This window comes from Odontesthes bonariensis, chromosome 5, assembly GCF_027942865.1.
Source record: "Odontesthes bonariensis isolate fOdoBon6 chromosome 5, fOdoBon6.hap1, whole genome shotgun sequence".
NCBI classification, from domain to species: Eukaryota; Metazoa; Chordata; class Actinopteri; order Atheriniformes; family Atherinopsidae; genus Odontesthes; species Odontesthes bonariensis.
In genome coordinates this window covers 36,655,339-36,682,068 of record NC_134510.1, presented here as the reverse complement: position 1 = coordinate 36,682,068, position 26,730 = coordinate 36,655,339, and the positions used below count along the sequence as shown (strand labels likewise).

General features: G+C 41.2%; 1 protein-coding gene across 2 annotated transcripts in view; it reads left to right on the top strand.

Annotated features, from left to right (window-relative positions):
• The first annotated feature begins 872 nt into the window (after positions 1–872).
• ntrk1 (neurotrophic tyrosine kinase, receptor, type 1) overlaps positions 873–26,730 on the top strand; it is a 52,070-nt gene continuing 26,212 nt past the window's right edge. For both annotated transcript variants that reach the window (XM_075466275.1, XM_075466274.1), the window contains exons 1-7: positions 873–1,093; positions 7,861–7,935; positions 9,525–9,596; positions 15,825–15,893; positions 18,231–18,385; positions 20,556–20,698; positions 22,070–22,208. In XM_075466275.1, the coding sequence (XP_075322390.1) occupies positions 897–1,093; positions 7,861–7,935; positions 9,525–9,596; positions 15,825–15,893; positions 18,231–18,385; positions 20,556–20,698; positions 22,070–22,208 (850 nt within the window). In that variant the 5' untranslated portion in view covers positions 873–896. The remainder of the gene's footprint in view (positions 1,094–7,860; positions 7,936–9,524; positions 9,597–15,824; positions 15,894–18,230; positions 18,386–20,555; positions 20,699–22,069; positions 22,209–26,730) is intronic.

Genomic DNA, 26,730 nt, shown 5'->3' with positions numbered 1-26,730 from the left:
TCCAAAAATAAGTAAGAAGAACAACAAATACAAGACGTTTTGCTTGAAATAAGCAAAAAAAAATCTGCCAATGGAACCAGTGAAAATCGGCTTGTGATATTTAGGACTTTTGAGATAAAAGTGATCTTGAAATTAGCTTAAAAACCTCTTCAAATGTAAAAAAAAAAAAGCTTGTTTAATATGATATGTAACTCAAAACAATTTGTTTTCAAGACTTTTTCATTTAACAAGATGTTATTTGTATTGTCTTCAAACAAGTCCATATATCTGGCTGAAATGGTACTTGTTAGGCAGTTGTGTCTTATATTAAGTGTAATGAGATATTTTGACGAGAAATGAGACAAATATACTTGGTAAGACTTTGATTTTTTCCAGTGTGCTGCAGTGGAGCGAGTGTCAGAGTGCCGCTGCATGCGTCCCGGCACCCAGGAGCCCTGACTTCTTGAGCTGCCGGCCGGTGTCCCCCTGGAGGCAGATGAGCTCCCCCATCCCCACGTCCCACCTCCTCTGCTCATCACCATCAACACACACCCTTCACCTCCAACCCCTCCCTCTTTCCCCTCTTGCTCTCGGAGGTGTCTGGTGACTCTGGCCCATGTTGTGTTGCTCCTCCCTTCATCGCAGAGGAGAGGAAGAGAGAGGGAGAAAAAGAGAGGCTCCAGCCCACCACCAGCGTGTCCCCCGGGGCCCCCAGCCTGCCTGCCTGCCTGCCTGCCTGCCCATCCTGCTGCTCAGTACAGCTCCTAACCAGCCAGAGAGCCAACAGAGGAGTATGAAAGGTCTTCATCTCTCTGTGTTTACTCTTCATTAGGTGAACCACACACACACACAGCAACTTCAGCTACAGTTATTTCTCCACATCTCCCTGGCGGTGCTGAGGAGATCCTCTTTTTGAGATGGATGTGGCACCCCAGGCCCTGGCGCTTCTTCTGCCCCTGGTGCTGGCTGTGCTGAGCCTGTCGCCTGCACCCACCCTGGGAGGATGCCCCTCGGCTTGCCGGTGCTCCTTCGCCATGCTGCAGTGTCTGGACTCCGATGGTATAACCAGCATACCGATGCTGGTGCAACAAGAGAGCGAGAACGTGACGGAGATGTGAGTATGACGCGCCACCTGCTCAGCAGGTGCTCGAAATGAGCATCCGCGTGCCTGATGTCGATGGTTTGCAGAGCTTGATTTGTTTGCTTCATGTTGCCTCGGTGCTGAGTTTCTGGGCCGTTTGAAACCGCTTTCACATCTGCAGCAAAGTTTAGGGGAGCGTGTGTTTCTAGTCCAGGAGTTAAATCGCTCTGCGGCCTTTGATAACTTACACGGACTCTGTCCAAGTTGTGCATTCACAAAGTTACTTTTCCTGGATTTGGATGAAGGAAAACAACGACCGAATGGAGGATTTTTACATGCACACTGGAAAAAAAATCAAAGTCTTACCAAGTATATTTGTCTCATTTCTCATATCTAGCCAATATCTCATTACACTTGATATAAGACACAACTGCCTAACAAGTACCATTTCAGCCAGATATAGGGACTTGTTTGAAGACAATTCATTTTGAATATCTTGTTAAATGAAAAAGTCTTGAAAACAAATTGTTTTGAGTCACATATCATATGAAACAAGCTTTTTTTTTGACATTTGAAGAGGTTTTTAAGCTAATTTCAAGATCAATTTTAACTCAAAAGTCCTAAATATCACATTTATAAATTTAGTTTATCATACAGGCAGCCATGTTCAGTCACAGCTCGTTTCACTCGTGTAAATTCAGTGAAATCTTAATAATCTGCAACACTCACAAGATTAACTTCTCAGTGTTTTATATTCATATGCTCAGAAGTTTTTAATCGCACAGTTGTACAGGTTGTGTTGAGTGTGTTAAGTCAAATCCAGAAGCTGCACGATGTAAAGTTAAACCTTTAGAGGCATTAACCTTCAGTGGCAGCAGCCTGACAGAAACTGATGTCTCAGCTCGAGTGTGTTCCAAAGTTGTATTTGTTTGCTCATGAGTTCTCAGAGCTGTAGTTTTACAGTTGAAAGTGATTTACAAAGATTTTAGCAGCAGAATAAGCCTCACAACTCTGACTTTAAACTGTTCTGAGAGACGTTTTGTGGCAGGATTTAACTTTATTTGCTCGTACTTTTATAAACCTTTAATCGTGTGAAAGATGTTAAAAATGGGCACAATAAGAGATTAAATGTGTGAGATGCTGTTAAGATGATCAGCCTTTTACGTTTTGCATCACGGTGAAAACCCACATTCTGTAATCTGCTGAAAACGCAGTTATTTTTTCATTTTTTAAGGCTCAAATGTGAACTTCGGCCAAGATACACTGGAAAAAATCAAAGTCTTACCAAGTATATTTGTCTCATTTCTAGTCAAAATATCTCATTACACTTAATATAAGACGCAACTGCCTAACAAGTACTATTTCAGCCAGATATAGGGACTTGTTTTAATACAATACATCTGGAATATCTTGTTAAATGAAAAAATCTTGAAAACAAATTATTTTGAGTCACATATCATATGAAACAAGCTTTTTTTTTACATTTGAAGAGGTTTTTAAGCTAATTTCAAGATCACTTTTATCCCAAAAGTCCTAAATATCACATTTTATTTCAAGAAATCTTGACAAGCCGATTTTCACTAGTTCCATTGGCAGATTTGTTTTGCTTATTTCAAACAAAACGTCTTGTATTTGTTGTTTTTTTAAAATTATTTTTGGAGGGGCATTTTTTCCAGTGTAACCGACCCGCTGACACGCCTGCCATGCAACAATTGTTCTGACCCAATCCATGTGTCACCGTGAGGCTCGCCTCATGAAAAAGAAGGTGACATACGATCGCTCGACGTCACACACATTCTTCCACAGGGGAGTGTGTGTTTTTTTAAAAAAAAAAGAACCTCAGGTGTAGCTCATACGAAGAGAGACGTCTCATTCAGTAGCAGCAGAACACTGTTATTTAACGCTGGCTTTTTAAAACTTTGCAGGGAAAAAAAGCAGCAGAAACCACCACCTGTGCTTTTAAAGAGGACTGCTGTATTATTAAGCAACCCACCATCAGCTTCAGCGGGGAAAAGTAAATGTCACTCTCTGCTCCGCCACGCTGTTCTCTCTTTGTTCCCGTCTCCAGAGCCGAGCAATTAGCACTTGTTAAGAAGGAACTACATTTGTGAAACACTATTTTTGTTGGAGCATGTCAATTTACTGCCAGTTTTCTTATCGCGAACACCACTTTCCCCTGCTTTCTCTAACAGCCCTTTCTTCTCTCTCCCTCTTACTTCGGATGTATATCCTTGTACCTGCAGCTAAACGTGTTTCGCAGAGCTCAGGGCGAGGCTTGACATTCTCTCTCTCAAACAATCCAGTCGATAAGAGCGCAGGCTTCTGTTTACCGGGCTGCTCGACATGCCAGCAAACAACAGCTCTTCGCTCTGTTGGCAGTGCAAGGGAATACAAGGCGATGTGTGGAACAAACAAGGGGCCATTAACTGTGGAACAGGGGCCGAAATTCATCATACGCTGGGTTATAAATTCAATTTTGTGAATTGCCAGTCAATGCTCCCACTCGGGAACAATAGATGATATACAGCACACTTGGCTCAATCCAATAAGTGAGGCCGATGGGTGATCCTGGGCCCACCTGCCCTGTAATCACATTACTGCTGCGTGGGTCAATCAAACATGAATATAAAGGTTTGTGCGCTGCAGCTGATAAACAAGGGACGAGAAGGTTGAAACAAAAACACTCGCTGGAAGTAGAAATAACTGCAGATTCAACATATTTGTGAAAAAATAAAGAACAGTATGTTCAAATTTTGAGGGTTTTTTCATAGCAGGACGTAAATAAAATTAAAAAGTCAACCCCGTGATTCACACTGGATAAAATGCCCCTCCAAAAATAAGGAAAAAAAACAACAAATAAAAGACGTTTTTGCTTGAAATAAGCAAAAAATCTGCCAATGGAACTAGTGAAAATCGGCTTGTCAAGATTTCTTGAAATAAGATGTGATATTTAGGACTTATGAGATAAAAGTGATTTTGAAATTAGCTTAAAAACCTCTTCAAATGTCAAAAAAGCTTGTTTCATATGATATGTGACTCAAAACAATTTTTTTTCAAGACTTTTTCATTTAACAAGATATTCAAGTTGTATTGTCTTCAAACAAGTCCCTATATCTGGCTGAAATGGTACTTGTTAGGGAGTTGTGTCTTATATTAAGTGTAATGAGATATTTTGACTAGAAATGAGACAAATATACTTGGTAAGACTTTGATTGTTTCCAGTGCAGCAATTTAAAGAAGCAGCTTCAGCAGCAGTGAGCTGAAGTAACGGTTTCCTGTGTCTCTCTCATGGTTGAGGAGGAATCTTGTTCCCACTCTTCTCTCTAGCGCTGCTTCGGCTCATTGAGGTTTGCAGCTCTGGTTTCTGCACAGCTCTCTGAAGGTCCCACCACAGCATCTCAGTCAGGCTGAGCTCTGGACTCTGACTGGACCGTTGAACACCTTGATTCTTCTCTTCTTCAGACATTCTGCTGCAGATCTGCTGCTGTGTTTGGGATCTTTGTCCTGTTGATGAGCCAGTTTCAGCCCAGCTTCAGCTGTCGGACAGACGGCCTCACATCTGACTCTAGAACACTTTGGTATCCAGAGGAGTTCATGGTGATCTCAATTGGCGCTTTTCCACTAGCTCGCTTCGGCTCGGCGCGCTATTGCGTGTTTCCACTAGCACGCCGTACCTGCAACCGGCACGATTTTTCGCATCAGCTCAGCCCTGGTTCCAAGCGGGCCGAAGCGTTACTAAAACGTGATGTCAGCCGACTGCCTTCCACTGATTGGGCGATGAGTGTCGTCACTGGAAGCGTCATAACGCTGATAATAAAAGCTAGCGTTAGCAACCGTTAGCTTACCTCCAAACGTCGTCTTTTTGAAGCTCGTAACAAAACTCTCTGGTACTTTTCAATACTGTTTTGTCTGGCGGCCAGGAGTCTTCTATGGCTCTCTTCTCTTGCCTTCTGTGCGACAAAAAGCCGCAGGGTGAGCAGCAACACGCGCAGCCGTGTTACGACGACCCCGCCCACGTCCAGGAGGCACGAAGTGTAATGGAAACACAACCAAACCGAGTCGTGGCGAGCTGGTGGAAAAGCGCCAAATGGCTGCAGGGTGCCCAGGTCCTGTGGCGGCAGAACGAGCCCACATCATCAGCCCTCCACCACCGTGCTTGACAGCTGGTGTGAGGTGTTTGTGCTGACATGCTGTGTTTGGTTTCCTCCAAACGTGCTGCTGTGCATTAGGAGCAAACATCTCCACTTTGGTCTGGTCTGTCCAAAGGACATTGTTCCAGAAGTCTTGTGGTTTGTTCAGATGCAGCTTTGCAAACCTAAGCTGTGCTGCCATGTTCTTTTTAGAGAGAAGAGGCTTTCTCCTGCAGCCCTTCCACACAAGCCATATCTGTTCAGTCTGTTTCTAACTGTGCTGTCATGACCTTTAACCTTTAACATGCTGACTGAGGCCTGCAGAGTCTGAGATATAGCTCTTGGGTTTTTGACCTTGGGGTGACCTTGCTGGGACTATTGGGAAGATTGACAGCTGTTCTGAATGTTTTCCACCTGTGAATAATCTTTCTCTCTGTAGAACGATGGCCTTATAACCCTTCCCAGATTGATGGGCAGCAACAGCTACTGATGTCTTTCCTCCTTGGCATCGTGTTAACACACACCTGAATGCACCAGAGCAGCAAACTGCTTAAGTTTCTGCTTTTAAAGAGCTGCTCACACTGACTGATGATCAGATAATCAGGTGTATTTGATCAACAGCTCCTGGCTGCTGCTTACCCTGGACATGTGTGAATATTATAGTGCATTTTTACATATAGAGGGCCATAAATGATAATATTACAACATTAAATCAAGCTCGAAGGCTTCAAACTTCACTCATTACAATCTGTTTAAAGGTCTTCTTGAGAGCTACACACATCACTGGATAACAGACTGAAAAATACTGTCGTTGCAGATCACTTGCCTGGATTATTAACTAAAAAAGTTATACAAGTCCCCCTTTTATCGGGATAAAAGCTGTGCATTTCAAAGCAGTGAGCTCTTGATCAGTTGTTACTATGGGATGAGCTGGCAGTGAGATCAGGTTCCTCCAACCTCTTTTCTGCTGCCAGAGACAGTTAGATGTGCAAATGTCCACATTGAAACAATAAATTCAAATCTACTTTTTCTTTTCTCCATCCCTTTAGGTTTAATAAAAAAAAAAACTAACTATATCAGGCTTATTTAATAGGCTTATCAAGTATATTAGAATTTGCGAAACAAGGTTAATTAAGTTCTCTCCATAACTTAGGTTGTTTCTCAACATAATATCACTTCTTTTCATCTTAAACTTTCTCAAGGATACTGTGCTGTTTTTCAAGAGAGAGCTGAATACTTTCCCTTTAACATTTGAATCTGATCTGTTTAAAAAAAAAGAAGAAAAAAAGCACATTTTCCTCTTGTCAGATCCTACGAAGGTGCAGTCGGGACACCTATTCAGATATCTCATGAACAGAGGCCGACGACTGTCCTTGCATGGGTTTCTAAGCCGACTTACAGCTTCTTCCTTGTCCTGAGCTCTCCTGACTCCGTGAGAATAATGACCCATCGGCCTTTTCCTCCTGGCATCTCTTAAGGCGTTCGTTTTTCTCCTGTAAACAGGCAGTTGTGCTCTGATTGTGGTTTGTGAGTCTCTGGGTTTCATCCCATTTCTGTATCTGTTGCTTCTTCAAACTCTGAGTAATTAAAGTGATAGTTTGGAGTAGATTCACCCTAGGGTCATTTGAACCGTGACATCCAGCCAAGTAGCCCAGCCGAAAATTTTCCGATCTTGGCTGAACATCAGCTGAGTTACTGAGTTATCCAGGGTTAATGGAACCTGGCAGTATCTCCAAAATTACCACACTAAAATCACATGCCATGACACCAAACTTCTACAGTAGTACAAATATGGTCTGTACTCACAAACGATGCATTTTGAAATTTGTACATAGTCCAGGAGTTTATTATTATCAACACAAGCCTAATAGCTTCTCTGCTGCTAAAGCTGCGTCGACGTCACTTCCTTGATGTGGGAGCTTCAAAGTAAGATGAGGGTTGATCTACTACTGTAGACAACAAAGTATATGCTATATTCTACATGCTTTTTTATGAATTTTTATGTTGTAGAGTTGTGAATTTATTTTATCAATGGAGAAATTGAGCAGCCTTGCTTTGTTGTCTACAGTAGTAGATCAACCCTCATCTTACTTTGAAGCTCCCAGATCAAGGAAGTGACGTCGACGCAGCTTTAGCAGCAGAGGAGCTATCAGGCTTGTGTTGATAATAATAAACTCCTGGACTATGTACAAACTTCAAAATGCATCGTTTTGTGAGTACAGACCATATTTTTACTACTGTAGAAGTTTGGTGTCATGACGTGATTTTAGTGTGGTAATTTTGGAGATACTGCCAGGATCCATTAACCCTTGTACGAAGCTATTCGGGATAACTCTGTAACTCAGCTGATGTTCAGCCAAGATCGAAAAAACTGCGGGTGGGCTACTTAGCTGGATGTCACGGTTCAAGTGACCCTAGGGTGAATCTACTCCGGAGTATCACTTTAAGTCTGCGTGGTGCATGGCCTCAATGATTAGCTGCCATTAAATTTACACGAGTGACTTGAAGTCAAATAAGGACTTTTTTTTTGTTGCTCCACTGCTTCAGCCTTCAGTTGAACCCTGTTCTTTTTGTTTTCCTTTCACTGTGAAGTTAACAAACAGCTGCACGACAAACTGCGAGTATTCATCTCATCTCTCTCTGTCTGTCTGTCTCTTTTTTATAAACTAGCTACATTGAAAATCAAAAAGGCCTGGAAAATATCACAGAAATCGACCTTGCTTTCTACAGAGAGCTGAAGAACCTGTAAGTAATTCTTTCTCTTATAACTTACTATTAGTCATAGTGTCATGCCACACGATTTCCATATGCTGCTTACTATTGTCACTCAAGTTTGTGTTAGATCTGTGAAAAGGAATTATATAACGAGCACTGTGCAAAAGTCTTGAGCCGCCTCTCACTTCTTTATATTTTCTTCCAAGCAGTCGGATTATATTGTAATATTTTGAGCTATAGGTCTGCTTTCTGAAGGTTTTCTTTGGACATTTTTACTCATCAGTTCAGTCTTTGTTCCGTGTTTTTCAGTCCTATGAATGATTAAAGCAGGAAAAAGGCTCCTAAACTCAAGGGATGAACCAGTGTTGTGTCCACACAGAACAGACAACTTAGCAAAGAAGCCGTTTTAAACTGGATCTTTAGGCACTTTGTTCCCAGCAGCCTGTCACAGAGACACATCATTTGTTCCCATTTCTTTAGCTGCATCTATGAAAAACAGCTTCATAGTTTCAACTTTTTTGTACATTTACGTTAAAACAGCTTTCAGTTACCAAAAGAGTCAAATTAATATATGAAATACGGTTTAAAAAAAATTCCTAATCCCAAAAAAATTAATGTTATCATGTCTAAAAGTAGAAAAGTAGGAAAAAAACAGACAATAATAAGAATTATATGTTAAACAACATCAAGAAAAAGTAAAGATTCAATTTAAAGCTTAAAAAAGGAATATAAGATATAATCTAATGACTAATTATGGAACAATTAATATAAATTAAATGTTTAAATTGTTTTATGCCACCAGAAATGAATAATCTAGAAGCTCTTTGTGGGTTTTAGACTGGAATTAAGATTTGTTCCCATTTCTTTAGCTGCATGTGTGAAAAACAGCAAAGATAACACAGTGTGACAGACAGAAAACAGGATTTCTGCAGCAACAAGGTGATTCCCAAAGAGCTGTTAGCTGAAAACTTGGTATATCTCAGCATGGTGTGCAGTGTGTCCTTAAAACATTTGAGGAAACTGGACAAGTGGAGGACAGAAGAAGAAGTGTCAGGCCTAAAGAACTATCTACAGCAGATGAACAGGATCTGAAAGTGATGTCCTTAAGAAAGAGGAAAACATCCAGCAAAGACCTGACACAGGAGCTGAGAGATGCATCTGGAGCTTCAGCTGATCCATCTGCTGTTGGCCCAAGCCTCATCAGAAATGGGCTCCATGGAAGGGTGGCTGTCAGGAAGCCGTTCTTAAGGAAGGGAAACAGGGAGAAAAGGCTGAGCTGTGCCAAAGGACACAAGAAGTGGGCTGAAAATCAGTGGCAGCAGGTCTGATGGAGGGATGAATCCTCCCCAGAGCCCGGAGCTCAACATTACTGAAGCAGTGTGGGATCATGTTGGCAGAGAACGCAACAAAAGACAAAAACTGGCTTCAGTTTTGGCCTTCAGTTTACAAAAACTTAAATAAATGACTGCACCTGTTTCCTAGTTTTCCCAGCAGTGCATAAAGAAATGAAGGGTGTCTGAAGATAATTGCACAGTAGCGTTTATATGCTTAATATGACGAGCTTTACTTCTTCCAAACAGTGTGTCACATTGATGCATGTTGTGCTCTCTCCTCTCCAGCACGGTAACGTCCTGCCAGCTGAAGTTCATCTCTGCCACTGCTTTCCAAAACAACCTGAAGCTGCAGTATGTGTGAGTGTTCTCCTGGATCCGAAAGGATTGCATCAGTGTTGTGTTCTGACTCGTGTGTGGATCTGATCTCTTTCTGTTGAAGCTGCATGTTACATACAGTGACAAATCAAAATGTGAAGAATGTTCCCCTTAGATCTGATCTGTTTTCCAGCTCTTCTAAGATAACGAAGAAGCAAATTACTTCGAGTAGAGAGAGAGTATTCATTGGTGCTTTCACTTAATCCGTACACTGGAAAAAAATCTAAATCTTACCAAGTATGTTTGTCTCATTGAATATCTCATTATCACTTAATATAAGACACAACTGCCTAACAAGTACTATTTCAGCCAGATATAGGGACTTGTTTTAATACAATACATCTTGAATATCTTGTTAAATGAAAAAGTCTTGAAAACAAATTGTTTTGAGTCATATTTCACATGAAACAAGCTTTTTTTTTATTTGAAGAGGTTTTTAAGCTAATTTCAAGATCACTTTTATCTCAAAAGTCCTAAATATCACATTTTATGTCAAGAAATCTTGACAAGTCGATTTTCACTAGTTCCATTGGCAGATTTTTTTTGCTTATTTCAAGCTAAAACGTCTTGTATTTGTTGGTTTTTGTATTTGAGGGGCACTTTTTCCAGTGTGCATGTTACATAAAGTGACAAATCAAAATGTGAAGAATCTTCCCTCAGATCTGATCTGTTTTCCAGCTCTTCTAAGATACCGAAGAAGCAAATTACTTAGAGTAGAGAGAGTATTTCATTCCGTAGAGCTTGTTTAAAAACATCATCTTAGACCTTTTACGGGGTTGATGATCATCGATTAACAGAAAATTAATCATCATGCCAATCCATAGTGTAAATGGTATTTATCTGCAGCCCTAAAGATAATTAAGTCTTCTGTCAGGGACAACAAACAAGTCTGGAAGACAGAAAGACGCTGCTGTGTGAGCAGATAATCTTAAATCACCCATTTTCTGTTGCATCTCATATGTTTTTTGGTCGTTACGCTCGGGAACCATATGGCAGCGTTACAGTCCATGTTGGACGAAACAAACGAAGCCATCGAATCTGTCTATTCATCAGACGCTGAGCCTTATCCCCACCATCTTGTCCTCATCATTTTACCGAGCGTGTGCTACATGTCCAATGTTGTTTATCTGAAAGACAGGCGGGTTTGTTTGGAGGACCAGAGACGATCGTGGGGCTATGAGGGGGAGGAGGCTGGGTATAGCTCAAGAAATTGGAGAAGACATCCACCAGTCACCTTTTACTCGCTCACTTTGGCGGATTATCGACAACTGATGCATAATAAATACACTCCACTAAGGGTCCATTATCACTTAATCAATATTTCACTGTGGAGAGAGAGGCTGGGTGGAGTAGAAGGGTTTCTGGGTGACAGATGTATTTCTGAGATTAAGAGCGACTGCCTGCAAACTAAAAACCATCATCTCAAGCCACTTTCCTTTCTCCCCCCCCTCCTCTGCCTTCATCCACACACAGAAACGTCTTGGATTCAATAGTCGTTTTTGTAAAAAATCTGCTTAAGAGTGGCCAGAAAAGATTGAGCTCTATTCCCGGCTCTGTTCTGCCCCTGTGGACAGGAGGAGGAATCGAGCCGGTAATGGATAAGCCCCAATGGCTAACCCATCTGACATGAACTTCTGGGAGCAAGGAAAACAAATAATTGAACCCTTGGCCCTGTCAGAGTGATTATGTATTGGTTTCCATGTGCACGTTCCCCAGTGTGGCTTTCTGTCATCTTCTGAGGGAGGTTTATTTACAGCCTGGATCTCTGGAAGCCTAAGGATCATTTCAGCTCCTCTGTGATGATATTTAAGTGGCCTGAGAGGATAGGATATGTGGCATTCTATCACAGTAATATTATGAGACATAGAATTAGGTTTATCAGCATGGATGCGTCTCAGTTCTTTGATATTTAGTAATCGAGTCAGCAGCGAGTATAGCTACAACTCCACAAAGCCACATTCATGCTATGGAGGATGGTAACGATGGTAACGATGGTAACGATGGTACTTCCTCGCCCAAAACAAACCAAAACATGCAGTGGGTCTACATGATGAGATTAATTCGATTATAGTTGGATTAAGCTCCTTATTTGAGCATTTATCCTTGGATATATGGCGGTGAATGAATGGGATCAGAGGCACAAAGCGTGTCATACCCCGGTATGATAGGTGGCGCTGTACCCATTCCAGCTGTTGCTAATAGAGCCACTTCCTATTGACCTCTTCACCACCAACAACAACAACAAACTCAGGCATTGGAGAAAGATGGAGAACGCAGAGCCAGATGAAGCTACGTCCCTCTACATTTGCTCTGTGATGAGCTGCTTGTTGCACAAACTCGATGCCCAACGGAGCATTCTCCATCGCGTTGTTTGTTTCTTTCTGACGGCGACAACAACAGGAATATCGTCTCCTTTGACTTCCGGGTCACGACCCCGGGAAAACATCTGGAGCATGCACAGAACGCAAAGTCTGATTCACCACGTGCTTCAGCGTCTACAAGCAGGTTTAGAGTGACTTTCAACCCAGTTATCTCGAGGTCTTAATCCGATCCGATTCAATTTATAGTCAGATTAAGGTGTCTACATGAACTTAATAGGGCTGGGAGAGTTAACTCATTATTATCTCGTTAACTTTTTAATTATTTAACACTGATAAATATTTTATTTCACATTAACGCAGGTTTTATTATTGTAAAAGTCTGCTGCTGTCTGTAACATCACCGCTACAGGTGCTCCTCGGTCTCTGTGCGAAGCTCACGGAGCTAACCGGCGCTACTTCCTGTTTTACTTGTTTCAACATAAAAGCACGTATTTCAAAATAATTTTTTTTTAAAAACTCCTGCATTTACTGCCAAGTTGAATTGTCTTCTCACCTCAGTAGTTCCAGTCTAAAATATCACTTAAAGGCAAAACACACAACTGATAGCAGCAAGTCATTCAAGGAAACAGACAGTGGAGCGAGGCTTCTACATAAAAACTACAGAAAGATGCTGATGTTAAAAGTGTGTTTGCACAACAAATGTTATGGCACTTTCATTCATATGGCAGCACATTTAAAATAAAGCTAAATGCTAAAAGCTATACGCTACTTTTGGATTCATTTTTGGATTTTACGTACAAATGCGATTAATCGTGATTAATCAGGGAAATCATGTGATTAATTAGATTAAACATTTTAATCGTTGCCCAGCCCTAGAATTTAATAACTCTTATTGTCTTATTGTAATTTAGCCAATAATCCGATCCTTTCTGTGCCATGTAACCCCACTGACTGTGGCAGACATGTGCAGAGTAAATGTTTCCATAAGCTTGTGCAAAGTCATACATATCTCCATCCGTAGTATTAACATCTTGTAGTGGTGATAGGGGAGTCGAACCGCCAACTTTAAGTCTTTTCAAGCACATCCAAAAGATTTTTAAAGGTGTTTGAGTCCTTTGTTGATGAAAAACTGATCATTCAGTATATTCAGGTAGTCATCTGACCTAATTTTTTCTGACCATCCAAAGCAAACCCCAGATCATAATGCTACCCTCCCAGGCTTGTTCATTAGGCACTGGATATGATAGGTGCAGCACTCCGTCCACCCTGATGCCCTCATCCCTCTGAAACAGAGTAAGTCTGGACTCATCAGCCCACAGCACCTTTTGGACCTGCTCCCTTCTCCAATCTTTATGCTCCCAAACAGATTTTTTTCCAATTAGACGAACAGATGAGTGGTTTTCTTAGAGCTACACAGCTGTTTAATCCCAAAACCCTGCACTGAAATGCTTTTACTTTCAATATTAAACGTTCTGTTGATTTTCTTCCGTTAGATTTCACCAAATGTTTAAATCATTTAGGATTCTTTTCTGACCCAAGACGATGACTCTGCACTGTCCTTCGAGGTTTTTATGACGCGTTGGACAGTTCTTAATGCAGTTTTAGTAGTTTCAGCGATAAGCTTGAGCTTGACTCTTTCCGTCTGTTTGATGCAGGATGTGGCCTCTGGCACGATTGTTTAAGGAATGAGAAGCTGCTCGCTGCATCAGTTAAGGGTGAATAAATTGTTGAAGCCAAAACATATTAATTACTGCAGTACTTTTCCAATGGGAGGTTCTCACCTATTTGCTTAATTAAATCCGAGCGGTGACCTATTGTGGAAGCAGATTATATTTCCAGCATATGTTGCCGGAAAGAAGTGAAACATCTTTGGGATACTCAGAATCCAGAGCCAAGCCTGAAGGTGTCTCAATAAGCCCCTAATTCTGCTTTGCAACTGTGACCCTGTGGGGAAAAAAAAGAAGTGATGTTGGAATAGACCTTTACAGTAACACGATGATGTTGCCGTTTGGTCGATTTTCTATTACCTGCTGCAGTTGGACCAGCCCAGTGCCAACACCATGCTTAGAGCCAAGATGCTCACAGTGACACTACGTTTAACCAGAGGTGGGTAGAGCAGCCAAAAATTGTACTCAAGTAAAAGTAAAAAGTAGTCATCCAAATAATTACTTGAGTAAGAGTAAAAAAGTGCCGGTGAAAAAACTACTCAAGTACTGAGTAAATGTTGAGTAACGTCTGATTTATTTGTTAACACAAGCATTCAATCAGACAGACAAAAATACTAAATAATCATCTTTAGGCAAATTAGAGTTCATCCAATTGATAAAATAAATCAAAATGAATTAATTAGTTACAAAATAGCTTAAAATAAAATAATCCAGGTAAATTCAAGAACTTCAATAAAAAATAAAAGAGACTTAGGAAATGTTTAAAACATATGTAACCTAAAAAACAAACATTCACCTATCCATGGGGGAAAAAAAACGAGTTTAGGAAACTTAGCGCTACATGTTTCCTCAAGTTAGATGTTGAGTTTCTGCTGAAATGTGCGTTTGTTTTGGTTGACACAGAAGACACATAATGTAGCTGCTGTTTCTCACTCTTTGTAAGGTAAACATGCTTTCAGTATGAGGCCTCGTCTGCGTCTTCATTTCCCACCGTTGGTTCTGACATTTTTCATCTGTTTCTTTGTTTGTTTGCTACGACTGCTAATGCTAAAGCTAACCCGTCCCGCCGCTGATATCGAGTATGGTCACGTGACCAGACTGCACGGCTGCGTCTGATTGGTGGAACACAGTCAGGTGGTAGAATAAAACATTAAAATGAGGCGTACGCGGGGGGATAAAAATAATGAGGCGTAGAATACCAAAGAGGTAAGAAGAAAAGTAACCAGCTCATTGTAGCCTAATGTAGCGGAGTAAGAGGACAGTTTCTGCTGCACACATCTACTCAAGGAAAAGTAAAAAGTATAGTGAATTAAAACTACTCCTAGAAGTACAATTATTTCAAAAAACGTACTCAAGTAAATGTAACTCGTTACTACCCACCTCTGCGTTTAACATGTTAATTAGACATATTACCGGCAAAGATTTGCTAATGAGCATAAAAAACTGAGACTGAATCTGATAAGAATGTCTAATTTTGCAGCAAACTATCGGACGATTTCAGATGATCAAAAACAGAAATATCTGTGTTTTAAATGTGCAAAAACTTTCTGTCAATGCATCCAATAATTGAGACATGAGACACCAAAATCAGTTTGGGTTGTCCTCAGGGAACCTCGAATGTTCCGGCATTTCATAACACTTTATCCTAAAGTTTCTGAGCACTTCTCCTGGCACGACTAACCCAAAGACATTTGACTTCTCTGTCTTTGTTTTGTTGCACAACACCATAAATAGTGGCATTTCTCCAATAAATCTTTTGTAATTGCAGCTCTTGGAAGTTTCTGTGTTCTGCACCAAACCAGCATCCTTCTACTAAGAACTGTTTGTGACTCTGGACTAATCACCTAATGTACTGAACACTGAACAATCCCAGAGAGGTGTGCCGGGGCTGTTTGTGAATGTGGCTCCTGGCTGGTGTGAAATGCCTGCCTGGGTAATTGATCAGAGCCCATTTGGATGCATTAATGTTCTCCACTTAGTGTAATTCAAAGCAGGCACGCATTGTTCTGAGAATCAAACCACAGCTTGACTCAACTGCAGAACAGAACTATTGTACAATGATAAAGGAAAAACATATTTACCTGAAATTCAATGGATTGGTGGTTTCCACATCTCTTTAATTGTTTGTACTGTTAGATTTAACTGAACCTTTGTGCGTGCTACTGTAAAATACAAGTAAAATTCATGTTTATTCTGTCACGTTCGATCTTCTTGTGTTACAGGAACCTGGCATCAAACTCTCTGGAGCACATCAGCTGGAAAGTGTTTCATTTTCTGCCTCTGCTAAACCTGTGAGTCCCTTTAAATTCAAAGTGACAATGTTCTGTTATTTGACGAGTTTTAAATTCATGCGAGGTCGAGGTGGATTCACAGAACACAATGATCTTATAAACCGAGGAAAATGAAGAGATAATAATAGGTTTCTTTCATTTTTTTGCATCATTTGAGGCCCCTTCACTGCCTCCAATGTGCTACGGCTCCTTTTTCAGCTCTGCTTTTGCTTTGTTCTCCACCAAGACTGTACCACCTTCTCTCCAGCTTGCTAATCCTCCCGGAAAATACAAATTAGCTGTACAACCCCGGCCCTCAAGTAGCCAGGACTGGTACACACTGGTTCCTCCAATAGGTGACAACACAGGCTGTCTGACGTTGCCTTTCTGAGACTTTCTCAGCCATCGCACCGCTGATTTTGCTCATGATGTCTGTTTGTAACATATAACAAACATCTTTAGGAAATGTTGAAATGGTTTGAAACTTTATTTTTTTAGCAATGGTGGACTTAAAAGAGTAAAACATACACTTCGATAATTCCACAAGAGCAAAAGCAACAGAACGCTTCATACATACTACAGGATATTAAACAGTTATCTTTTGTTTCCACATGATCTTAAAGGGATAGTTCGCCTCTTTAGACATGAGGCTGTATGACATCCCATATCAGCAACATCATTTCTGAACATCTTCTTACCCCCTGCTGCGTCCTGTGAGCCGAGTTCCAGCCTCGTTTTGGTGTTGATGAAGGTAGTCCGGCTAGTTGGCTGGGGTTTAAAAAATAAAGCGTTTTGCTTCTCAAAACAATATGCGTTCAACAGAGTAATACATTTGCATCACAAAATCGTTCTCCAGGAAAAAGTCAGACCTCACAATCGCTTGGCCCTATTTTCTCTCCCTTCTTATCACTGCCTGCTGTGCAGACCGAGCAGCAAACACCGTAACAAACTCCTGCTGTCGGCAGGCGGCAGCAGGCAGTGATACGAAGGGAGAGAAAATAGGGCCAAGCGATTGTGAGGTCTGACTTTTTCCTGGAGAACGATTTTGTGATGCAAATGTATTACTCTTTTGAACGGATATTGTTTTGAGAAGCAAAACGCTTTATTTTTTAAGCCCCAGCCAACTAGCCGGACTACCTTCATCAACGCCAAAACAAGGCTGGAACTCTGCTCACAGGACGCAGCAGGGGGTAAGAAGATGTTCAGAAATGATGTTGCTGATATGGGATGTTACACAGCAAAAGAGGCGAACTATCCCTTTAAAGTATAACCCACTTGTGTTGTAGACTTGCAGTGAAGTTGAAGGTAACAAAACCTTTCAGACAGTTTGAGGTTTAAAGACAGGGTCACATATGGTGTGGGAATTTGGTAAAATTATATGCAGTTTTCTGCATCCATCCATCCATTTTCTATACCGGCTTAATCCAACTGCAGCCTATCCCAGCCTTCATTGGGCGAGAGGCGGGGTACACCCTGGACAGCTTACCCGGAGACACCAATTTAGGGACACCAATTAACCTGATACACATGCTTTAGGGCGGTGGGAGGCAGCCGGAGAGAACCCACACCACTGCACCACCATGCAGGCCCTACTTTAACTTTAAAAATCTTAAAAATCCTATTCACTCTGATTGGAGCACATGTCCGTGCATGTGAATTCTTGACATGAACAACAGAACAAGCAAAGTTTCCGAGGTCACGGTGCTCTGCTTTTCCCAGAATAATCAGAAGCTGTGCCAGCGGTTTATTTCATACCAATTTCTGCTGTTGAGATGCATGTCGGAGCTTAAAGTATGAAAAAAAACGATGAATAAACGGCAGAAATCTTCGAGGTACAATTCCGTTTTAGTGTATCTTTCAGTTTTTGTGATCTTATTGTGCTTTCATACTCTTGCTGAGGTTAATTCAGAGGTGAAATTAATATTTCTGCAGTGGTTGTCATGGAATAAAACAGGCTTTTCTCCTTTCAGCACGCTGCCGCACACCTCCACTGGTTATAGTTCATTAAGTTTCTCAAAAAGAAAGACAGAAAAGACTTAACAATGAAGATGTATAAAGGTTGAGGGTCTGAAAAGTTTATTTCCAAAGGTGAAGCTTTTAAAAGATTTTTGTTATATTATATTTTTTAAGCATATGGAATAGTAGCAGCGGTTAAAAAGGAAACAGTCTGAGAGCATATTGTGGGTCAAAACTATCACAGGGTACTTTTTTCTATCAGCTTTAATGAGGAAATGTTCTTGAAGATGTTTGACAGTCTGACTTTTGTGCTTTCAGTCAGACGAAACGAAATTAAGATAAATTAAACACTGAATTTGAAGCTGTTTTTTACGTGATGGATTTCCTCCCTTTTCGTTTTAGGGTTTTAAGGGACAACCGTCTAATCTGCTCGTGTGACCTCTTCTGGCTGCAGCAGTGGCAGAACGATGATCGTGGCGACCTGGACAGCCAAATGTTGTTTTGTTCTTCCGGTGACGAGGAAATACCCCTCAACTCTCTGGTGATAGAGAACTGCAGTGAGTTTCATTTTCATGAGAATCTCTTTACCCTGCGTTTCATCATGGGGAGGGATAAGTTACAACCAAACCTAATGTATGACATCCTGACTGTGTGTCTCCGGTGCGACAGTGAGTCAGCTGGAGATGCTTCTATAAGATTTTTAACCTTGGATTTGAAGGCCCCCCTCAGTTTAACTAGGGCTGGGTGAGTTAACTCGTTATTATCGCGTTAACTTGTTAATTATTTAACGTCGACAAATATTTTATCGCGCATTAACGCAGGTTTTATTATTGCAAAAGTCTGTTGCTCACAGGCTTTTATTTAGTAAAAGTCTGTTTCTCACAGGCTTTTATTTTGTAAAAGTCTGTTGCTGTCTGCTGTGGAACAGGAAAAGAAAGTAATCGGCGGATCCACCAAACATGGAGAAGGGTACGGAACTTTTACTCGGCCATTTTCATTTTAAAGTTGGACATCACTGCTACAGGTGCTCCTCGGTCTCTGTGTGACTAAAGCTGGAGTCACAGCTGACGCGTCGCTCACGGTGGTGGCGGACCGTGGCGTCAAAATGACGTTTCAGGCCTGGCGCTCGCCTTGAAAAGACGGCGCAGCGCGTTGTCGTGCACCAGTCGATTTTTGTAACTTGGCTGCTCCGAGAATGACAAACCGGATGGACCGATGTGAGACCAGGCTCAGTCAGGAGGTGCGTTTGTACAGGCAGCTGTTCGAAACTGCAGTGAAACAGCACAGGGACCACGTAAACTCCCAAAACTGGTTCACAGAGATGGGCAGAACTTTGGAGAAAGAGGGAGAGTTCTGTAAGAATGTGTGGAAGAAGCTACGGGACAGATACGTGAAGGCAAAGAAGAGGGCAGAGACTCTGTTGATGCCAGGGGCTTCAGACCTTCAGCTCTTTTAACTGAATTAAAAAATTAAAATGATCCGAATACTAGAGCAGCATCCTTAATTACACTATTCTTGCTCTTGAAAGTGGCATCGTTTTCTTCTTGACTTTCTTCGTTGTAGAGTAGTTAGCGGTAACCTTCACGTAGCAGCGACACCTCTGTGACGGAGAAAATTGCAACTGCTGGCGCATCGTCTTGCGCCACTATATGAAGCCGGCACGAAATCGTGACGTCATCAACACCGCTCGCACTAGCAGACGCGGCGACCATACTAGAGCCTTAACCGGAACGAACCGGCACTACTTCCTGTTTTACTTGTTCCAACATAAAAGCACGTATTTCAAAATAAATTTTAAAAAAACTCCTGCATTAACAGCCAAGTTGAATTGTCTTCTCAGCGTAGTAGTTCCAGTCTAAAATATCACTTAAAGGCAAAACACACAACTGATAGCAGCAAGTCATTCAAGGAAACAGACAGTGGAGCGAGGCTTCTACATAAAAACTACAGAAAGATGCTGATGTTAAAAGTGTGTTTGCACAACAAATGTTATGGCACTTTCATTCATATGGCAGCACATTTAAAATAAAACTAAATGCTAAAAGCTATACACTACTTTTGAATTCATTTTTGGATTTTGTGTACAAATGCGATTAATCGTGATTAATCAGGGAAATCATGTGATTAATTAGATTAAACATTTTAATCGATGCCCAGCCCTAGTTTTAAACTAGGCCATTTGTACCTTGAGAGCTGGAAGGGTCACATGTAGCCGGTCGGTTTACATAAATTAACATGTAAATGGCTATTAAACTGTCTGTGGATGATCTCCAGACTTGCACTGACAGTTGCTGTGTTGCAAAACACAGGAAAATATAGCTCATACTCGTGCAATGTGAATGGATCCTTTGTGCCCCAGTGGTTGCTTTGTTGAAATGAGGAGAAAATTTTAGCTCGGCAAGGTCATTTTCAATGTAAAGTATTTCTGACTTAGCATGAAAAATGATGGCCTCTGATCTAACAGCGCTAAAAATAAGAACTATTTGTCCCTCGTCTTCTTCGGCATATGAAAGCCTGCGACAGGCAGCTGCAGTGAAATGTGGGGAACATATTTGCTCAATATTGTTGCTCTAATAACACAGAACAGGAACGTCTTGTTGCCTGGAAACACATGTGCTGTTTACCTGCATGACTTTAAAAAAAAAAAAGAAGAAGCTTGGCTTTACTCTTCATCGTACCACCACAGTGGCAGAACTGTGCTTATCCTGTCCCCTCTGCTGCTCCCAGCTCTGCCCGAGGTGAATATCGTGTACTCTCAACACAAGATTCAGGAAGGAGGAAATCTTACGTTTGAGTGTGAAGTGACAGGAAGTCCGACTCCCGACGTGAGGTGGCGGACGGATGAACTCGCCTCTCGCTTTGTTACCAGGGTAATGAAGATTTTTCAGTATATGTATGAAACTGCAATGTGATTCTGTAAAGATATATTAATAATTAATGTTTTAATATTTTATTATGAGCTAAAAACTTGATGCAAAGTTTTAAATCCTTTGCAGTTCTAAAACTGGGATAAATCTGTTAGACATAAGACATCCGGGCCCTTTCGAAGATGTTAATTAGACACACCGAGACGGGCAAATATACAGTGAATATGACTCCTTTAGAAAAGAAAGTACATCCCCTCGCAATTCAAATGCTTAAGCATGATGATATAATAAAAATAAATAATAATCTGGTCATCACCAAGTCTTAAAATGAGGTAAATACAGCCGCTGATGAACAACAACTCTAGTGTTTTTCTGTTTATTTACCAAGAAATTAGGACAAAATGCCAAAGCCATGTGTTAAAAAGTCATTCCTTACTCCTTCCAGAGGAATTAAAGATTAACTGATCATCAGTCAGTGTGAGCAGCTCTATAAAAGCAGAAGTTTGGTCAGTTTTGCTGCTCTGCAGCATTCAGGTGTGTGTTAACACGATGCCAAGGAGGAAAGACATCAGCAGCGATCTTAGAGAAGCAGCTGTTGCTGCCCATCAGTCTGGGAAGGGTTATGAGGCTGTTTCCAAACTATCTGGAGTCCATCGTTCTACAGAGAGAAAGATTATTCACACGTGGAAAACATTCAGGACAGCTGTCAATCTGCCCAGGAGTGGACGTCCCAGCAAGGTCACCCCAGGGTCAGAAACCCAAGAGCTACATCTCAGACTCTGCAGGCCTCAGTTAGCATGTTAAAGGTTAAAGTTCATGGCAGCACAGTTAGAAACAGACTGGCTTGTGTGGAAGGGCTGGAGGAGAAAGCCTCTTCTCTCTAAAAAGAACATGGCAGCACAGCTTAGGTTTGCAAAGCTGCATCTGAACAAACCACAAGACTTCTCAACTCAACTCAACTTTATTTATAAAGCCCTTTAAAACAGCCGTGGCTGAAACAAAGTGCTGTACATGAATAACAACACAAAATAAAAGGCATAAAACATGAGAACAATGTAAAAACAATAATAAATAATAACAATATTAAAACAATAAAAATAATAAAACAATAACAGAAACGGATTCTCATGGAACAATGTCCTTTGGACCAGTAGAAGCCAAATTATTTTTATTTTTCTGTCTGATACATTAAAATTCTGAGAGAGTGTACTTTCTTTGTATTGTGCTTACTATTCTGCTTATTTAATATCAATCCATCTAAGCAAGCCTCCCTGATATATTGATCTACACCCGTGTGAATAGCGTCTCTTTTTCATACCTCTGAGGGATCCATACGTAGCCGTGAGACTAACCTCTCTCTGCTTTGTGTTGCAGGACAGAATCTTGGGCTCCAAATTAAAGCTGAGCCTTTACCTCACCAACGTTTCCTCCAAGGACAACCTGCACAACCTGACTTGTGAGGCCGAGAACCAAGCTGGGCCCAAGGAGGAGATGGTGCAATTGAACATTGAGTGTAAGTGCCTGAAAAAAAAAATGTGTTCCTGAAAGCTCACAAACTCAATACGAGTCGCCGGGCTTAATGGAGGTGAGGGCGAGAGCACACTGGGACCATTTTCTAGTGCAGGCAGGGTGGACAGCAAGAGAAAAGAAAAATGCACTGCACTGATTTCTTCTAAATGCCCCTTCTACAAATACGAGTATGCACCCACCATGCTTCTAATGGAGCCTTCTGTCATCTGCCACTCAGACCGGCGACTGGGGAGAAGTGTTAAAATAATGTGAGTGAAGTGCTGCAGCCATGGCCTGTCATTTAATGCACAGATACAATGAGAGGACAAAGGAAGGTGAACCTGGCTCTTCTCGCTCTTAAGGAACTCCTTCGCCTCGTATATGTGCTGTTCTTTTAAATTACAGTTTGAAGCTTGACTCTGGAGGTTTGCTGTTGTTTTCTGCTCTCAGATGCATTAGTGCCTCTGGAAGCCGAACAACACCGAGGAATGACAGCACCCAGCGGTCCCGCAGAAGACGGCCAGATGCATTAGTGAAACATTACTCATAATACTACCCAAACAATATCATATCACCCAATCGGTGACACTCATTAGGAAAATATAGCCAAAAAAAAAAAGAAGCGGGGGCGCCAATCAGCTGGGGCCAAATGCACGAGCATCAAGGGACGGATAATGAACCTCAGGAAAATGGGGCTGATAACCCGTGCTCAGATTTGATTTGAGTCCGTGCTAATGGACTTTTCCCTCCCACTCCGGAAGACGGCTCCATCCTCAGTGATTGGCAGTCTGTAAATGCGTCTCTGCAGCAGATCTATCAACATCAGCCCCACGGTGGATGGACACTCGTTAACCACCAGCCCTTTAATTACTTCTAATTACCTCCCAGAACAGTGGGTGTTTACTGCTGAGTGGCTCCCTGTGCCATTGATTCATGGCACCCATGTGGCTTCCCTTTCGTAAAGTAGCTTTTCTGAATCGTGCGCTTTGCCGTGTAATACTTGTAAAAAACAAAAAAAAACTTGTAATTTGAGAAATCCAAAGTTTTTATTAGTATTCAGAATCTGTGACTGCCTGGACTCTGGCCAGAGATCATGACCATATTTTCCAACATTTCCAAAATGTTAATTGTCTAATTCTGAAATGAACTCTCATTAAATATAATTCAAGCCTTTCTTTGATCCCCTGCAGTGAAATAGCTTGTGTAATATTAGTAGAGGGTACTAATGGATGATTAGTTAAATGTGATTAATAGCACTAATTTCCACTCAGCACAACAGACTTGGGCACAGAGTGGAGACAAATGCCTCGGTATCCCCTTAGCGCAGCACTTTCTGGGTCCGGGTCGTGGGTTAAGAGCAGCAGAACGAGGGGTCTCTGCACTCGAGAGGAGCGTTCGATCTAAACAAGGCCATTTCCTGAAACTCCAGAAGAGCTTCCAGGTAGTTTTTGTGGTCAGGGGCACAACAACAACGACCAGGATTCATTATTCATGGCAGGTCAGCACAGGTTTGCAGTGCAGATGGAGAACATTGATCAATGGAAACTCACGGGGAGCAACTTTAAATTCGTATATGATACAGTGGCGCAGTCAGCAAAAATCAAAGAGTTTGTACATACAAACGGGTACGAATGACCTTTTTGCCTCGCTTCTCCTCGTTTCCATCCTTGATGCAAAGTTTTAAAACCTTTGCAGTTCTAAAACTGAGATAAATCTGGTCGACATAAGACATCTGGGCCTTTTCGAAGATGTTAATTAAACACACAGAGACGGGCAAATATACAGTGAATATGACTCCTTTAGAAAAGAAAGTACATCCCCTCGCAATTCAAATGCTTAAGCATGATGATATAATAAAAATAAATAATAACCTGGTCATCACCAAGTCTTAAAATGAGGTAAATACAGCCACAGATGAACAACAACTCTTGTGTTTTTCTGTTTATTTACCAAGAAATTAGGACAAAATGCCAAAGCCATGTGTTAAAAAGGAAGTCAGTCTTTTTTGCCTCGTTTCTCCTCGTCTTTTATCAAATAAAATGCAACAAAAATCTGAAAAAAAGAAAATCCTTCTCATGAGCAAAGATGCAAAAGGAGTGGACTTACCAGAACATCATGAAATAAACCATTAAAACACATCTTCAAATCTACATTAACACCTATTTATTTCTTCTGACGTACCAACAAACCGAAGCAGCCGAGTACAATAAAGAAAATACAAAGCACATAAGATGCCAGAGCATAGAGTCTCTGATGAACTAATGAAATTTGAACCGTCCGCTACACATATGAAATAGTACTCCCCTATTCTGCTATAATAATAACACTTTCAATTTATATTGAAAGCAGATGAACAACAAATTCTATGTGCACCAAAAAAATAAAAAGAAGACTAAAAGGACTTTGACTTCTGATCTGTGAACGTAAAAGTAATACGTTTGAGGACGACTACATAATATAGGAGGAAATATTTCTGTCAGCAGGGGCAGATTTTCCATCTTAGTGTTACAAAAAAACTGGGGAAAAAAAAAAAATCTGTTGCTTGAGTAGTTTTATCATCGGGCGGCGTGCTCCCGTCTCCTCTGCCGTCGTTATGAGGCTCGTGTTTTTCTCCGACTCTGATGATCTGAGAACAGGCCGAAGCTGTTTTCCACACACTTACATGCTCACTGCTCAGCTCTAAGACTGCCGTCTTTATGTTTTATAATTCTAAATTAATTCTCTTTTACGGATAAAAGATCAACAAACAGATTTGACTCTGACTTTGATAGAAAATTCTGCTCCTTACTTATTAAGACTGGATGAAACTGCCTTTGGTCTCACGGGGGACTGAATAAATCTGGTAGATTACCCGTTTCTTTTGCTATTTCTACTGACCTGACTGCCAAACAAATGGACACACACACACATTATATGCAGTGAAAGGAGAAGCAACACTTCTTCATTCAGCTAAAGTAAATAAATTAGGTTGACTTAATTGGCTTAGATTTTCCTGAGTCAACGCGTAAAAGTCCAGAACACTTTGAAAATCAATCAGGAACTAATCTAATATTTTAACCCAGAGTTTGCTGTGTTTGTTTGTTTTTGTCTCCGTCTTTTTTAATTATACAATTTATGAACACGACAACAAAATGGCATCCGCCTAGTATGCAGTAAGAAAAAAAGATAGAAAGATTACGCCAGACAAATATTATCGTCTATGAAAGAGAGAGTTTGGGCAGGAAAATCACATATTTAATAAAGAAGTCTGTAACTTTGATAGAGTTGTGATCATTTCAGTTGTGTCCAACGTCGTGCTTCCATAGAGACACATAAGCTGTGTTCGAAGCCGCATACTTCTCCTACTACTCATACTAACTTTTTGAGTTAGTATGCCAGTTTGAGTAAGCGAGAAGTTCCCGGATGCATACTAGATTGGCCGAAATGTTGGGTATGCATCATGAGGTTACTACTCATACTCAAACTACCCAAGATGCAACGTAACGTGACGTCGCCGATCGTCATTTCCTGTCAAAACGGCAGTTTCAAGCTAGCTACAACGAGGGTAGGTTCACTTCCTGTTTTCAAAACAAAAGCACCAATTGTATCCTAATGGCTTTCCCTATGATAAAAGGCAACGGGTATTTTATTTTGGTGAAAATAACCGGAAGTGCGTTGCTCACTGCGGCTAGCTTTAGTAGCGCCGAATTCGTGGGAACAAAATTGTAAATAGCCGGTTTTTAGTCAGGTTTTCAACACGTTGGGGATCTAAACGACTACTTTCTCACCTGAAAATGTTTCAGATTGTTGCTAAAGTTTACAGAGTTTAGAGCTTAAGCCAAATCAGCTTCAGGCCGGCTGATTTCGGCTCGGGCAGGAGCGAAGTGCATTGTGGGTAAACGCTCTGCATACTGTCTGATCGATGAGTATGCAGAATGGAAGTATGTAGTACGCTGTTTCGAACACAGCCATATTTTATTTTTGTCCATCCTTCCTTTTAAAATCCACCATCAGAATAGTTACTTACTGTAGGTGCTGCAGGCAGAGATGCTGCTGAGGAGGAGAGGGTTTAGCATCCGGTCCTGGAGGGCCGCTGTCCTGCAGGTTTTAGATGTTTCCCTGCTTCAACACACCTGATTCAGACCAATGCATCATTAGCAGGCTTGTGCAGGAATTAACAATCTTTTGAAGAGATCCATTTCATCTGCATCAGGTGTGTTGAAACAGGGAAACGTCTGAAACCTGCAGGACAGCGGCCCTCCAGGACCGACTTTGGACATCCCTGATTTAGCACAAACCTGTGGGTCTTTCAAAACTTTCCAGGCCAGTTTTATTTATTTTTTATACTTCCTTAAACTGGGTGCTGATATACTGGAGGTATTTACTTTGCAGCTTCTTCCAGGATTGGGAGTCCTTGCCTCCCAATGACATCTTCCTTTAACTGTCAAACAAAATTGTGAAAAGCTGTTATTAGTAGCCGACATGATTTTAGGATGTTAATGTAGGCCTCATAGTTCTAGTCATTGTAAAACAAGTTAGGCAGAAGT